A 15,840-nucleotide genomic window follows, 5' to 3' on the forward strand; every position below is an offset into this window, starting at 1 on the left:
AGAGATGAGAGCTTTGCTGGTGTCTGTGTGTGATGCCAAGTGCTCGTGCCCCTGCCGTCGTCCCTCAGCAGTGTGGCCATTGTTCCTTGGTCTAGAGCACAGTGGCCTCTGGCTCCAGGCCTTGGCATGTGCTGTTTCCTCTGCCTGGACCACTCCCGGTGTCATTGCCACGTCAGCCTAGAGGCTTTCCCTGAGTCCGTGGACTGGACCATGTAGCTAGGGTCCCTGCTGGGCCTTTGGCTCTGAGGAAGGCAGTCTGCCCTGCTCCTGGGCTGGCTCCCGGTGTGAATGTTTGCTGACTGACTTTGTGAGAGGCTGGCATTGTGATCAGAGCACACAGCTGTGAGAGGCCAGGCGTGGGGCAGGCACAGACCGGGCTGACAGGTCACGTGGTTCAGCTGTGCAGGAGGAGCGGCAGCGGGGCAAGGACCGGAGTGAAAGCGAGGTGGAGTCGACCAGCAGCGCCAACGAAGACATGCCCGTGGAGAAGATCCTGGAGGCCGAGCTGGCCGTGGAGCCCAAGACCGAGACATACGTGGAGGCGAACATGGGGCTGAGCCCTAGCTCGGTGAGTCCCCCTTGGGGCCTGCCTCAGTCTCCCTGGGTCCTTGTTGGCGCCTCGTCTTCCCTGGACAACCAGGGAAACAGAGGGCTCCTTCTGTGGGCCCCTGGTCCCCGCTGCGGTCCCCTCAGTGGGCTCCCTGCCCTGGGCCTGCACTGACCCCCCTGGACCTGCCCCCGAGAAAGCTGCGGGGAGCTGAGTCCTGGCAGGCAGCTCTGCCTGCTGTATGTGTCCCCAGGCAGGTGACGCCTTTTTGTCCTGGAAACAGACATGATGTGGCCAGAGGGGGCAGCCACTGTGGTGGCTGCTAAAGCTGGAAGTGGCTCTGGGACTCGCTATCCAGCCTTGCTCACCCTGGTGTCCATAGGAGCAGCCTTGGCTTGGCCGCCCCTGCCCTCTGGGCCACCTGCTGCCTCCTCTGCCTACAAGTGAGGGCAGGATGGACACTGGTTCGTGTCCCCTTAGACTCCCCAGCACTGGGGGAGCCCCGCTGGCCTCTGCTTCCTCCCTCACCGGTTGTCAGCTCCCTTGTGCCTCCATGTCTCTGCCTGGTGTGGCTGGGTCCTATGTGGTGCCCAAGCCCCTTTCTAAGCCCCACCTGCCTGGGATATAGGAACCTGCATGGCTTTGGGGCCTCTGGGCCTCTGGTGAGCTCACCTGGATGGGCCACCTTGTGTCACAGCCCTGCTGAGAAGGTGGCCGCAGCCAGGCCTGGGCAGGGGTGAGTTTCTGACTATGGGAATCCAGGCAGGAGATGTCCCTGGCCAGAGCTAGGCAGTGGGGCACAGCTCAGACACCACCCACCTCTGGCCTTCTGTTGTCTCGGTGTGTTCCAGCTGGCTCTTGGGGACCTGGATCTGTTCAGGTGTGGTCAGCACAGCTTCTGGACAGCATCTGAGTCTGTGTGGGTTCAAGGCTGGACCAGAGCCCTGTGGCTGGCCCCTAGAGCCCTCGTCCAGGGAGACCTCCAGGTTGCCTTGCCCCTCCTCGGCCCTGTGTGGCTTGGGTCCCAGCTAGGATGTCAGGTCCTGGAGAGGCCTCTGCCCACCCCGCATCTGTGCCCTCCCAGCCTGGCCGACCTGAGGCCTCCATGTCAGGTGCCTGCAGCCTCCTCCCCGAGTGAGCCTTCAGCAGGCGCTGGCAGGCAGCTGGTTTCTGTTGTGGGACCCTCCAAGGTGGTCACTGTTCCTCTTTGCAGAGCCTGGCCCTGGCGAGATCTGAAACAAGGGATTCCCTACCCCCACCCTGCCCTGGTGTCTGTCCTGTGGCAGTGTGACTTGGAGATCCCAATCCCAGCCCCGCTGGTGCCCCTGCTCCCCAAGAATGACAGGGCAGCTCCACTCTGGTCAAGTCAGACTCTGATGCCAGTTCAGCTCTGCCGAGGGCCTAGCATCTCTGGTGAGGTGCCTGCGCCTACCAGCTCTGCCCAGGACCTGGTGTCTCTGTTGAGGTGCCTGCCTGCCCACCCAGAGTCACCTCTGCATTGGTTAAGAGCACGAACGCACTGGGCCTGGGGAGGCACCATGCAGACCCTGTGGGCTGGGCTGCTTCCCGGGCTGCCGGGACACACTGCCGTGTGCTCTGTGGCTGAGCGTGAGCCTGAGGTTAGCATCTTGGGCTATGAGATCAGAACGCCCAGTCAGGCTCATGAGATTTAGTCCAGCTGCATGCTGGGTCTCGGTCCTCACACTGGGCCTGGGCTGCCTTCAGACTGGCAGACTGCCTCCCCTGATCTCAGGCTGCCGTGGCTCTGGCCTGTCCACCCTCCCAAAGCCCCTGGCCGTACCACTTGCCTGGGAGTGCCTTTCTGTGCCTGTCAGTCACACCACAGGGCCCAGGGCCCCGATGTGGCCTCCTGTTCAGTCCCCTCCTGGGTTTGTGGTGTGCAGGGCAGGCCTGGCCTGGGCCTTGATGCTGTGTCTCCTGTCCTTCTCCACTGCAGCCAAATGACCCCGTCACCAACATCTGCCAGGCCGCAGACAAACAGCTCTTCACGCTGGTGGAGTGGGCCAAGAGGGTCCCTCACTTCTCCGAGCTGCCGCTGGATGACCAGGTCATCCTGCTGCGGGCGGGTGAGTGGCCGGGTGCTGGCACAACGGGGTCGCAGGCAGCGGGATGGTGGGTGGGAGTGGCACCTCGGTTGGGGGTTGGGGACAAGCCGGGGAGTGGGCCAAGATGGGGTCCTCAGCCCAGTCTCCTGTCTGTGAAGCTGGGGGTGGCATAGTGCATGGGGCCTGCGGCTGAAGTGAAGACACTAGTGATTGTCTTGTGCTTGGAGGCTGCTCTGTCCCGAGGCCTGGACATCCCGACTGTCCAGCCCTCTGCCTCTGTGCCCAGCCGGACAGTGACAGCTCCCTCTGATGTGCAGAGTGTTCTGCAAGGTGCTTAGCAAGGCCCTGATCCTCCTGCCTCCCTTGGGGAAGGACCTTTGATTGCATGTGGTCAGGATGGGTCAGGGTTCCCCCTTCTCTAGTCCCTGACCACACTGTCTGTTCCCAGGCTGCTGCTTGTCTCCCAGGGCCGAGGTGTATGTCCCCCTTTGTTATTCTTTCAGAACCTGGTGGGTGTCCTGCCTACCAGGCACACATCTGCTCAGCTCTGCCCAAACTTTTCCGGCCCCCACCTCCCTGCTTAGCCCAAAATTCCAAGCTCTGTTGGCCCGAGAGCCCATCCATCCTGAGGTCTTTGGAAGATGAGTGAGGTGAAGTCCTCATGTGAAGGTGGAGGGATGTCCTAACTAGGAGGGGATGCCAGGACCCCTGGTCTCAGTCACTTTTCTCTTTGCTGAGACACAGGACCTGACACCCACAGCTTCAAGCAGGAGCGATTTACCTGGGCTCAGAATTCAGGGCACAGTCAGCCAGCTCTGAGGCAAAGCTCAGGCAAGGGCCCTGGCAGAGGGAGCCGCTCACACCATGGTGGCCTGGAAGCTGACAGGAAGGAGAATTGGGGAGGGAGATTCACCCTTCTAGGCCGTGTCGCCTGAGGCCCCCTCCAACCCGACCCAAAGTCCAGCTCTTGAACACAGGCGGTTTTGCCGGGACCTCCCAGACCCAAACGTGACACCTACAGTGGTGTCTCTGTAGGTGGTCTTGCAGGCTGGGCAGAGTGGGCAACTGTAGGCCGGGTGACCTCCCTGTGGGCAGGGGGCTGTGCTTAGGTGTTAGTGGCAGCTGCCATACAGCCCCCGCTTCCATCTGACATCAATCTTCCTGCGAGATCATGGCGGAGTGGGTACTGGCCTCTGGTGGCCTCTGGTAGCCATGTGCAGGGACCATCCAGGCACATGGTAGGCCGCCTGACCTGTGCCTCTGCCTAGGTGTTGCCTATGTTGCATAGGTGTTGCATAGGTGTTGCCTGCATAGGGCTGCACATGGGGTCCCAGTGTGGCCCCTTCCTATGCCCAGGACCAGGTTGCCTAAGTCCCCAGTCCCCTGCAGGCATCCCCTGTGACTGGGAAGCTACCCCATGACATCCCACCAAGTATGATCACTGTACCCTCCCCTTGGCCTTCTCCAGGGAGTCTTGGTGGCTTCTCACCCTAGAACAGGCTTGTGCCCAGACTCGCCCTGGCCTGGTCCCTGCCGAGAGTCCTTGCTGTCAGGCTGGCTGCCGGGTACCGTGTGATCGGGTCCCTATCAAGCTGACTCACCAGGTACCCGAATCCTGGGTCCTGTTAGGGAGTCCGGGCTTGAGTTCAACTCTGCTGCTGCCAACGTGTGACCTTGGCCACTTCCTTGGTCTCCTTTTGTGCCCCTTCTGCTGTGGACTCTCACATACCCCTGGATGGTCTGCCTGGGACCCGCAGTGCCGTCCAAGGCAGCCATGGGGACCTGAAATTTGAAACCCATGTCAGTCAGGTGGCTGTACCTGCTCAGCCCAAGGATGAGGTGTGGCAAGCTTGGCTCCCCTCCTCAGGAGATGGGGTCTCAGATCTAGGACCCCTAGGTTCTGGGGGGTTTCCACCATTGTGTGAGCCGTGAGGCAGCCTGGTCTTGAAGCCTGCTATGTGATCACCCTGGGGACCATCCATCTGTACTCGTGAGGGCCCCCTCCTTGGGGTGTGTGCCTCGCTGCAGCTGTCCAGGGGATCATTAGGGGTGACATGATGAGCAGTTCTGGGAGGTGCACCCTGACTGTTCTGATAGTCAGATGGGTAAACTGAGGCAGACAAGGGCTGTTTACAGCTTCCAGACTCCTGTGTTGGGTCTCCTCATCCTGCCTGCCCTGGTCGCATGCTGCTGAGTTCCGAGGCCTTGTGTGCCACTGGAGGTGGGGTCCCCCTGCCAGCCACATCCCACATCCTTGACTCCCACTCACTCATCTGGTTGGTCCTGCTCCTGGCCCTGTCCTGGGACAGAATGCAAGCCAGGCCAGCCTGGGGACACAGCGCCCCAAACGGGCCCCTCAGAGACAGCGGCCCCTGCTATGCTGTGCACAGATGATTCCGACGCCCCGCAGAGCCCCTCTGGCTGCCAGCCCACGGTTCCCCATGGTCACAGGAGAGGACTGCCACACTGACCTCAGACCTGTGTTCCTTTTCAGGTTTTGGTGGCTCCTATGTCAGGTCGCGTCCACCCCAGAGTGGTGGCCTGGGTCAGGGCCTTGGCCTCCTGGTCAGCACTGGCCTCCTTTTGGCAGAGCCCTGTGACCTTGAGGCTGCGCTTGGCCCTGGGTTCCTGTGTGGGTTACGTTTCTGAGTGTGTCTTGCAGGGTCCCAGCTGCCCATGTGGCTGGCTGGACTGCGGTGCCCCAGGATCTGCACCGAGGACTGCAGTGGGATGGAGAGGGACAGTGCTGTCCTGGGGCAGCAGTGAGAGTTGCCCAACGAAACTGTCACACTCTGTGTACTGAGATGACCTCACTTAGCCTGGTTCATGGGGGCGTTAAAACGTGTGCTTGGTCTTCTCTTCCTCTTTTTTTCCCCCTTTTCATTTTAATTTTTAGTAGCATGGGACCTGTGATGAGTGGGTGTCTTAATGCTCCCTCCACTCCTGCCCCAGCCCTTGGCTCCCCTCCTTTTGCTGAGGCTCTGGCTCTGCTGGCTGTGGTCTGTCTTTTGCTCTTTATTTATTTGTGGGTCTCTCATGTAAGAGAAGCTGGGGATATCTGAGCTATACTTACGGGCTCTGGGTGCATCTGCTTTCCGACAGATGACTCGAGCTGATCCTTTGTAGCAGAATGGCACTGTGCAGTGTGGACCCCGCATTTTCTCTGCTCATCTGCTGGGCAGATCGGCTACTTCCAGCTTTCAGCTGTTAGCTTTGTGCTGCTGCAAACACGGGTCATGGGCCACTGGGATACAGTGACCTGAACTCTGTCGGGGAAATGCCTGGAAGAGGACTGGCTGGTCCGTCAGAATTCCTAGCTTTAGTTCTTGCGGAATCTGCACCCTGAGATTCCTGCTGGCTGCATTCTACCAGTACCAGCATTCACCCCAGAAAGAGTAGCGTTTCCCGAACTTAGGTGCTCCTGAGGCTCTTCTCTATGGAAGCCTTTGTGGAGCTGGGTTCCAGCAGAACCAGCTTTGGGAACCCTGGTTTGGGTCTGGAAAGAGAGGGCGAGGAGGGGAGTGCTGGCAGGGCTGGGGAACAGTGGCCGAGTGACCGTGTGCTTCCTCCCCGCAGGGTGGAACGAGCTACTCATCGCCTCCTTCTCCCACCGGTCCATAGCCGTGAAGGACGGGATCCTCCTGGCCACTGGGCTGCACGTGCACCGGAACAGTGCCCACAGCGCAGGGGTGGGCGCCATCTTTGACAGGTGGGGTGGGCGTGGGGTCAGCTGTCCGCTCCCCAGGCAGGCTGTGTCCTGGACGGCACCACACCACAGGATGTGGGGGTCGGGCTGGGCTGCGGAGCCGGGGAGGCTGGTGAGGATGACACAGGCTGGTGCCACCCGGGCCTGGGCCAGCCAGTGGGCCGAGGTGGCCTGAGAGCCCCTTGGAATTCCACGAGGCGCCCCTGCTCAAAGCAGGGCTGCTCACCTGTTTCCCCTGGCAAGTAGTACCCCCTGCTTCCTGCAGCGTGGCCCCTGGTCTAGGGCGTCCCTCTGCTGGCCTACACTGGCTGATGGGACCAGCTACCTGCAGGTGGCCTGGGCCTTGCTTATGGTGAGCCCTAACTCCAGCCTGACTCCACTCAGCCCTTGCAGGTCTCCCTTTCGTGCCTGGTCCTCGGTGCCATTGTAGGGCAGCCCCTGGGAGTGTAGGCTCCACCTCTGGGTAGGACCCAGCGGCCAAGTGTGCAGGGCTGGAGCTCATATCTCTGCTTCTTCCTCTCCAGCCCTTCCCTGGTGCCTCCTCACCTGGCCTTGCCCATCCAAGCCACCTGCAAGGCCACTCTGGGTTCCCTGAGTCCCCAGGGCCTTCCTGTGGTGGGGCTGGTGAGGGGCAGGTGAGGGGCATGATCTGACTGGGACTTGGTGGCCTTCCTATCCTTCAGGGTGTTGACGGAACTGGTGTCCAAGATGCGGGACATGCAGATGGACAAGACGGAGCTGGGCTGCCTGCGCGCCATTGTCCTCTTCAACCCTGGTATGCCCCTGCTGCCCAGCAGCCGGCCCACTGCCCATGACATGCTAGGGGCCACTTTGTGGTGGGCAGCAGCTCTCCACCTTCCACTTGCTGTGGGATTGGCCAGGGGTGGACCAGCCGCTCTCTGGGGGCCAGGGAAGATGCTTCTCCCTGGCCCCTTCTAGTGCTGGACCATGTTGGTGGTCACTTGGCCCTGCTAGGTGTCCTAGGGTGGCCAACGTCACCTCCAGCCTCGGGCCACACAGTGGTGGGGCTGGCGTGGCAGGGGATGGGGGTGCATCCCTGGGTGGGGTGAAGTCGAGAAGAGTGGTGGGTGTGGGGAGCTGGGCCCTGCAGGATGTGGGGAGGAACGGTACAGGGACCGTATTGGAAGCTTGCCGCTCTGCCTGTGGCATGTGGGTAAACAAGGACAGTGGGCACTCCAGGAGACCCCTGGGTAGTGGGCAGGAGGCCCTGTGAGCCCTAGCTCCTCCAGCTTGTCATTCTGTGGGTTGGTCCAGGGTGCTTATGTACCGGGAAGGCCTGGGCACAGACCAAGGGACCCACAGCCTGTCCTAGTACCATAGCTACCGGGAGAACAGATGCAGAAACTGAGGCCCCGAAAGTCAGGGACTGCACCCAGGCCACATGGCTTTCAAGGGGCAGAGCCGGGCTCTCCTGCCCTGGTGGCCTATGGGGTCAGCTGTGCCCCCATTCCCATGCATGCTGCCTGCTCTGTGGATGTGGGACTGGCCTGAGGTCCCGCAGGATCAGGGGCATCACACCTGGCCAGGGCTCTGAGCTGAGGTCACTTCTCCCTGCAGACTCCAAGGGGCTGTCGAACCCCGCTGAGGTGGAGGCGCTGAGGGAGAAGGTGTACGCATCGCTGGAGGCCTACTGCAAACACAAGTACCCAGAGCAGCCAGGCAGGTGAGCCCTGGGGGACCCTGAGGCGGGTTAGGAACCATCCCTGACCGGCGGCTGCAGTGGCCTCTTCTGTAAGCCAGGCCAGAGGTGCCCAGCTGTGGGTACAGAGCACATCCCCTACTCAAGAGGACAGGCACACAGTAGGAGCATGTCCTGGCTAGTGTGGGCCAGGGCCCCAGGCTCCCCCGTGAAGCAGACCCACCAGGGGCCTGCTGGTGTCAGCACATAGTATGCGCTTTACAGGCCTATAGGGTAAATGGCCAGAGGCCTGAGGTCTCCTCTCTCCCCATTCACTGTGCTGGTCCACAGTGGGTGCCGAGGATCGACCAGCGGCTCTGGGACTCAGGTTGCTCTCTGGGCTCTGTTCCTTCCCCCTAAAGGGCACTTCCAGCCTCCCACCCTGAGGCCAGGTGTGCAGGGCTAGGCACACGGGGCGCCCACCCCGCCTCTGCCGACTGGCACACACATGGTTAAGCGGAGCTGCAGGCCTTGTGTGGCTCGGGATGAAGTGAACGGGTTGAAGTGAACTTCCCGGAGGGCGAGGACAGCAGGGGTGGCAGCCGCTTGCTTTTCCTGGCTCCCTGCCTCAGTCCATCTCGGCAGCGCAGCAGAAAACGGCTCTTTCCCTGGCCCCGGTCCAGTCTCCAGGCTGCGTTCCGGCCTTTAAAACTTTGTTGGGGAGGCAGCCAGCGGCGGGGCTTCCTCCCTGGGAAGGGAGGGGCACTGGGAGTAATTCATGAAGCCACATAGGACCCCCAACCTGGGGTCCCATGGGATGCCCCGGCAGACACGGGTGTCTCGGGATGCTGGCCCATCTCCATGTCACTCTGCTGCCCTCGCTCTTGTCTGCTGTGGGTTCCGTGGATGTCTCGAGCTCCCTGAGGTGCCTCTCTGGCTCCCTGGGGGCCCATTTCCTGCATCTTCCAGGCCTGGCTCCCTGTTGCCTATCCTAGGGCAGCCCCCCGTCTCTCCAGGGCAGCAGCTACAGCAGAGGCATCCTCCGATCCCTTCCCAGTGCTCTCTGCCCTGCTTGCAGTTCCTCAGGGGTTCCCTGCTGTCCGGTAAACAGGCAACCTGGCCCCCAGCTCCCTCTCCCCGCCATCCTGTGGGGCCCTGCCGACCTCCCCGCCCTCCACTTGTGCAGGTTCGCCAAGCTGCTGCTCCGGCTGCCCGCCCTGCGCTCCATCGGCCTCAAGTGCCTGGAGCACCTGTTCTTCTTCAAGCTCATCGGGGACACGCCCATCGACACCTTCCTCATGGAGATGCTGGAGGCCCCGCACCAGATGACCTAGGCCAGCAGAGCGGCCGCCTGTCCCTGCCCTTCCCTGCCTGGCCCACGTGGACCTTTGGGCGCTATGTGTCACTGCGGTCCTAAGGGACGTTGCCATCCCGGTCATCTTCGTTGTCACTCATCTGTGGCCCAGGGCTGGTGGCTAAGACCCAGCCGGGGCCCTGCCTGCCGGGGGCTGCAGGCCCTGGGGAGGGGGCTCCTTTGTCGCTGTTTATAGTTGCTGGTTCTCAAACCTCCCTCAGCGCCCCATAGAGTGACTCATCTTTGACAGCTATGTGAGCTCACCTAGGGCCAGAGGCAGGGGCCGGTGGGTGCCAGCCAGGATCTCACTGCAGGAGACCCCACTGCCCACCTGCTGGAGCCTGGGGGACCCCCAGGGCCACGGGGTTCCCTTAGCTCGGAGTGGAGAGTGAGCAGCTCTGCTTTCCAAAGAAAATTGGTGTACCCGCCCCAGGCACCGAGAACAGGAGCCAACCTCTTCGCAGCGTTTTGGGCCACCTCAAGGCCGCAGGGACTGGAGGCGTCATCACCCCACTGTGGTGTCCTCTGGGTCATCATCCTGGCTGCATCTTCTTCTTGCCATGTGTGCCCGCTCAACCCAGGGTACCCCAGGGTCACCACGCAGCATGCAGGGACCCTGCCTGGGCTCTGCTGACCCCAATGTGGACATCGCTGTCCCAGGGAGGGGGAGGAATGCCAGCTGGGCTCCCCCCAGGGAGATGTTGGGAGCCAGAGGGTTTTCTGGGAGAACGAACCATGCAGGCAGGGGCAGGGGCATCTTTTTTCTTCTCTGGCCTCCTCCTCTGCTTGGAGGACTCTGCTGGCCTTGTAGGCCCCGGGGCAGTATTGTTTGTGGGTGACCTCCACCCAGAGCGCTAGCTGGGGCTCCAGCTCCCACGGCTGTTGGAGGCCCAGCTGGGCCCACTGCAAACTGGAGATCTAGCATTGTCCATAGTGGGTACCTGAATGGGCGGCCGGGCAGGTGGGGCTCACAGGAGCAGAGAAGCGGCTCAGGGTGGGGGTTTTGTCCAGCCTCGAGGCTGCTGGAGGGAGGGACAGCTGCATCCAGCTCAGCAGGGTCGCACCAGGCAGAGCCACCCACGCTCTGGGTCCCCACCCCACACCCAGCTCGGTGCCTTCTGCGGCCCGGGGCACCCCACTGTGGTGTCACCCGTGCTCACTCCTGCCTGTGCAGTGCCCTCGGGCTCCTGTGCGCCCTTTGGGGGTGTCCATGCTCCTGCAGAGAACATCCAGGGACAGAAGTCTTCTCATGTCCCCTCCTCCCAAGCCCGGCTGGCCACCACCCACGAATCCAGAGCCCGAGCCCTCTGGGCTTTGCAGTCTAACCTGCCCTCCACTTCCCTCGGCTTCCTGTGGCCTTCATGTTAGTGCCCTGTCACTGCCACTGTGCGTCCAGTGCCGCTTGTGGGCAGGGTGGGCTGTGGGGAGGTGGGATGGCTCTTTAACCAAGCCTTCAGCCATGCTACCAATCTGGCGCAATTGGGGTGATTTTTTTGTAATTATAATTATTATTATATTTTAGTGGGACAGTCTTTAATTTTCTAAAGATAGCACTGACATCAGCTTCTCGGCCACCCTGTGCCCGTCCTTGCCGTGGCTGGGCCTGTGACCTCCCGGCTGCCAAGTTACCTTTCCGCGTGGACATTTGCACAGCTCCTGGGGCCAGGTGGCCTACGTGACCCTTATGCTGGAATCACTCGGTCTCCGAGGGACCCAGCCCCAGGTCCCCAATTTCTGGAGCCCTTGGTGGTCCCCAGGGATCCCAGGCTGGCGGCCTGGTGACAGTGCTGAAGAGGACACCTGGGGAGCTGGCTGCGGCATGTGGCCTGGCGGTCATGGGCTGATGTTGTCCCCATCACGGAACTGGGGCGCGTGGCCTGGTCCTGTACACGTGGGTGTGCGGTGTAAACGTGTCTGTGCTGTATGGAGACGCTGTGTGCGAGGAGCCGTGTGTGTCACAGTTACCGATGTTTTGTGTTTATGTTTAATCAAGGCTTTCCCCGCCTCCCTGTAAATTTGCTTCCTGAGAGCAGGCACCCGAGGACCCCCCTTCTTTCGGTATCTCGAGGCAGGAGATGCATCTATTTTAAGATGCCGGGACCCGCCACTTCGGCAGTCCCAACCCCTAGCAATGCCTTAGCCGGGACGCTCGCTAATGCTTTAGGGATGTCACGTCCATGAGGAGAGCTAAGAGAATCTAAAGCATCGGGAAAGGTAAAAAAAAAAAAAAAATCTATTTTTGTACAAATGTAATTTTATCCCTCATGTATACTGGATGATATGGCGGGGGTGGGACTTGTTTTGTTTCTGCTTCTAGAGGTCGAGGTGAGATGCAGGGACTTGGGGCAGTGGGGAGGCTCCGTCAGAGCCTGCCTGTGGACCCTCTCGGGGGCACGGGTGGGAGGCGGCCCGAGAGCCCATGGTCACGCTCGTCCCTGTCCCAGTACTCGGTGGAACCGCGCTGCCCTTCCTGCCTGGCTGCCTTTGTGACCCATTTGACTGTGAAATTCTTCCTCCGTGATTGTTCTCTGCAACACCGAGGCGAGACAGACGCCGGGGTGGGACGGACAGTGGTGTGAGTTGTGGAAGAGACACGAGAAAACCGTGAGAGGGGAAACAAAATGAGCGTTTCAAAATACATCTCCGTTCATTTCTCATTTGTTCTGCATGGGCTTTCCTGTTTGGGTCTGGGAGTCTCAAAGCACAGGGTGGGGAGCCCGGGTCCTTAGGGCCATAGGGCCTGCAGTCAGCCCAGTCCTGCCAGCCCCTTGCCTCCGCCTGGCTGTCTGCCGGCTCCGCACTGGCCCTCCCAGTGGGTCCCTCTCCAAACCTACCTGGGACCTGGCTGGGCCAGAGGTCCTGGAGACGCGTCTCGCAGCATCTGTGTGTGGGCACCAGGTGTGTCCCTGCGTCCCAGCCCCTTCGTCCCTGCTGCCCAGGTGGGCAGGAGCTTCCCACAGAGGACCGCAAAGCTGATGATGTCATTTAACCACCTGATTAACAACAGGTTAATGACGTCCATCTGTGGCATCTCCCATGATAAATGCCTTTTGTCTCCACACTGTCTGGAAGCTGGGCTGCCCCTGGCCCCAAGTTGGTGATAGTGCCCTGGCCTCACACACCTCATCTAGCTGGGCTCCCTCCCAGGGACGCACAGGGTATCTGCAGCTGGGAGTGGGGCCTTGAGGTCCTGGGTCCTGCCCAGTGGTATTGGACAGATGGCATGGGGGCAGTGCCCAGAGCCGGTATGGGCAGAGGCTTTCTGAGGTCATTGCCTCCACGGACACACATGTATGCCATACACATAATATACACACAGCCATGGACATATATACACAGCTGTGCACAGGCAGATATGTATACACACAGACACGTAAACATGTGCTTGTGCACACGTGCAGTCATACACATGTGTTTGCCCACATATGCACACTCATGTACTCCCATGCACCAATTACCTTTACTCAGCCCCAGCACAGGCCGCCCAGGGTGGGGGGAGGGAAGGTGAGCCCCAGCCAGCTGCCCCCCAGGAGGCAGCCCGCACACTTAGAGTCTCCCCTTCCTGGTGTGTGCTTGAGGGGTGGCTGCATCCTGAAACAGACTTGCCTGGGCCTCTGGGTGGCTGATGGCCAGTGCCAGTGACCCTGTTGGGACAGGCACGATGGTGCTTGCCTGAGGAGCTACAGATCCAAGCCCCTGACTACAGGACCCCTCCAGCCCTCCTGCCCCAGGAGGTCAGGGCTGCAACACTGCGTCCCTGGCACAACACAGGTCCGGTGTCCACGGCTGAGGCCAGCCATCTGGGGAGCAGGCGGCCCTGGGCTGAGGAGGTCCCTGAAGTTTGCGAGCTGCCTCTCTGCTGGTCTTGCTTGACCCAGCTCACTCTGGCCCTCATTATAAATTCTTGCCCATCCCAGCTCCACTGGGCCCTTCTGGTCCCTAGGGAGGGTGGCCTCAGAAACAGATGGCCCTCTTCCCACTTCCTAAGTGTTCGCAGGACAGCATGGATGCTGGCCAGAACCAGACCTCAATGTTCCTGTGACCTGGATGCAGCCTCTGTGATGTTCATCCCCAAATGGGTGGGGATCCCTGCGGGTGGTTTCAGGTGAGAGTGCAGGGGAGGAAACGTGACAAGTCAGACAGATGGGTCAGAGGCCACCGGGTCACCGGGAGGCGGAAAGGGAGGGTGCCCCTCCGGTATGGTGGCCCAAGGTGCTGGTCTGTAATAACCCCACAGGGGAGGCACCAGGTGGGGCTACGAGGTGGGTGGGTTTAGGTGGCACAGAGCCCTGGGAGAGGAGGAGGTCCCTAGGGGAGTTCAGGGGACAACTCCCTCCAGGGACATGAGTGCCGCCCACTTCCCAGCCCAGAAGAGCCCCAGGCTGCCTGCACAGCCCCAGCAACCCCGCCTAGGCCTCCCTGTGCTGTCTTTGGTTGTCTTGGCAACGCCAGCTCAGGGCAGTCCCTCCAGACCAGAGATGCTGGGCTTGATAAGTTTATCACCAGCAGAATCAGGCAGAGCCAGGTGGAGCCAGGCTCTGGGTTTGTAACCCGAGACGATGGGATGGGGGCAGGGGCTCAGGTCTCCATTGGGGTGGGGTGGGACCATTCTTGGGCACCCACTGTGTCCCCACCCTGTGCTGGGACCTGGAGCTGAGGGACAGGCTGGCAGTGAGGTGTAGGAAACATTGGTGTCCTGGTGGGAATGGAGCCCGGCCAACCTCCAGGACATTCACAGAGGCCCGGGCTCAGGACGGAGGTAGGGGCTACGGCGGTGTGGAGCATGACGGCTCCCTGCAGGCATCCATGTGGGTCAGGAGGTCCAGGCTGGAAGGGGGCCTAGCTGAAGATTTTGGACCCCCAGCCCCATCGGCCTCAAGAAGGAAGTCCAGGCTGTTGGTCACAGCCTGTGTTTCCCACCACCCTCTCTCTGGAACCCCGGAGAGGAGCCACAACCTGATGGTGCCCCCTCCACCTGCCCTGGTGGACTCACTCAGATGCTTCGGGTATGGAGGGTACACTGGTCCCCAGGATGGGCCTCAGATGTGGGGCAGCACTACCCCCTGCTGGACATGCTGGGACAAGGCGGGTTCCTTCCCGAGTTGGGGTCCACGGGCCTCCTGTACATGAGAATCAACGGGATGTGGAGGATCCAGGTGCCTGCTGCAGCCCGGAAGGGCAAGGGTCAGGAGCTGAGTGTTTCCCCAGTACCATAGGGCTGTACACACAGCACGCTCACTCAGCCCACAGGTGGGAGGCAGGTAGGCCCCTCCCTATCGGCCTCAGTTTCTCCACCTCTGGCCTTGTCATAAGGTCTCAGCCAACTGGAAAATGCCCTGCGGTTTTTGGAGTGAGGAGGCACTCATTCACCAGAAATGAGGAGAGGCAGCTGGGTTTGGGTTTGCTGCTTCCCGGGAAGAAATACCCAGCAGAGGAGTCTGGGGCTGTGCACCCAGCTTCTGGGGCCTAGGAGGGGCATCCTGGCTCATGACTGCTGGGAAGGGGCACTGGGTATATAAGGTGCTGTAGTGGCCTCGAAGGTGAGCAACACGGCCCTTGTGATCAAGGATGTGGCAGAGTTGCCCATGGGTCAAGGGGGGAGGTGGGAGATGTGGAGAAGACTGAGCAGTACCTCATCCCTCCACCCACCTGCTCACCCATCCCCCACTCATCCACATACCTGCCCACCCATTCACCTGTCTACCCATCCGTCTACCCCATCCACTGTTCACCCACCCATCCATCATCTGTCCACCCACCCACCTGCTCACCCATTCACTCACCCACCCACCCACCTGTTCACTCACCCACTCGTCCATCCACCCACCCACCCACTGTCCACTCAGCCGTCTGTCATCTGTCCATGTGCCTGACCATGCTCCTCAGACCCAGGCCCTGCCTGGAGGGATTCTTGTCCACCCCCTATTCCCAGGACGAGAAGGCATCTTGGAGCTGAAGCCGCCCAGGTGCATCAGCCTGACCCAATCCCCTCTTCCTGGTCCTGTCCCCTAGGGTTGGGACTGAAGCCATGTGTCCGGGGCACCACCATGAGAAGGCAGCTCTGAGAGGTTCTGGGTCTCACAAAGAACAGGAGGCCCTGTCCTCCGGGGCAGCTGGCTGGTGTGGGCCTTGGACCAGTAGCTGCCAAGCCTGGGCCAGTTCCCCTGGGGGCCAGCTTGGGAGTGAAGAAGCCAGGCCTGGGGTCCAAAGCGCAGCTGGAGGCCTTTGTCTCCCCTGTGGGCTGGGGTGGTATTTGCAGGGAGGTCCCACCTAGCCTGAGGTGTCGACAGGATGGTAAGGATGTCACTGATGATGGGCAGCCAGGATCAGGCAAGAGTTGGCTGGGTACCTGGCTCTGAGGACTCAGTCATCTTGCAAGCCTGTGTGGCTCTGCTCAGAGCAGGGACCCCTGGGACAAAACCCGGGCTGGGCTAAATTGCACAAGTGGGCACCCAGGGCACTGAGGATGGCACTGCCTGGGCAGAGGCCTTACCTGTGGCCTTCATCTTTTGGGGCCTGCACTGTGGA

General features: G+C 61.1%; 1 protein-coding gene across 1 annotated transcript in view; it reads left to right on the top strand.

Annotated features, from left to right (window-relative positions):
* Rxra (retinoid X receptor alpha) overlaps positions 1-11,969 on the top strand; it is a 69,492-nt gene extending 57,523 nt beyond the window's left edge. Inside the window, exons 5-10 of the mRNA XM_003473003.4 lie at positions 399-568; positions 2,505-2,634; positions 6,190-6,322; positions 7,003-7,094; positions 7,898-8,003; positions 9,145-11,969. Coding sequence (XP_003473051.3) covers positions 399-568; positions 2,505-2,634; positions 6,190-6,322; positions 7,003-7,094; positions 7,898-8,003; positions 9,145-9,292 — 779 coding nt within the window. The 3' untranslated portion in view covers positions 9,293-11,969. The remainder of the gene's footprint in view (positions 1-398; positions 569-2,504; positions 2,635-6,189; positions 6,323-7,002; positions 7,095-7,897; positions 8,004-9,144) is intronic.
* The last annotated feature ends 3,871 nt before the right edge of the window (positions 11,970-15,840 follow it).

Source organism: Cavia porcellus, unplaced genomic scaffold, assembly GCF_034190915.1.
Source record: "Cavia porcellus strain 051 isolate PalLab524CR breed Dunkin Hartley unplaced genomic scaffold, mCavPor4.1 scaffold_49, whole genome shotgun sequence".
Lineage (NCBI taxonomy): Eukaryota > Metazoa > Chordata > Mammalia > Rodentia > Caviidae > Cavia > Cavia porcellus.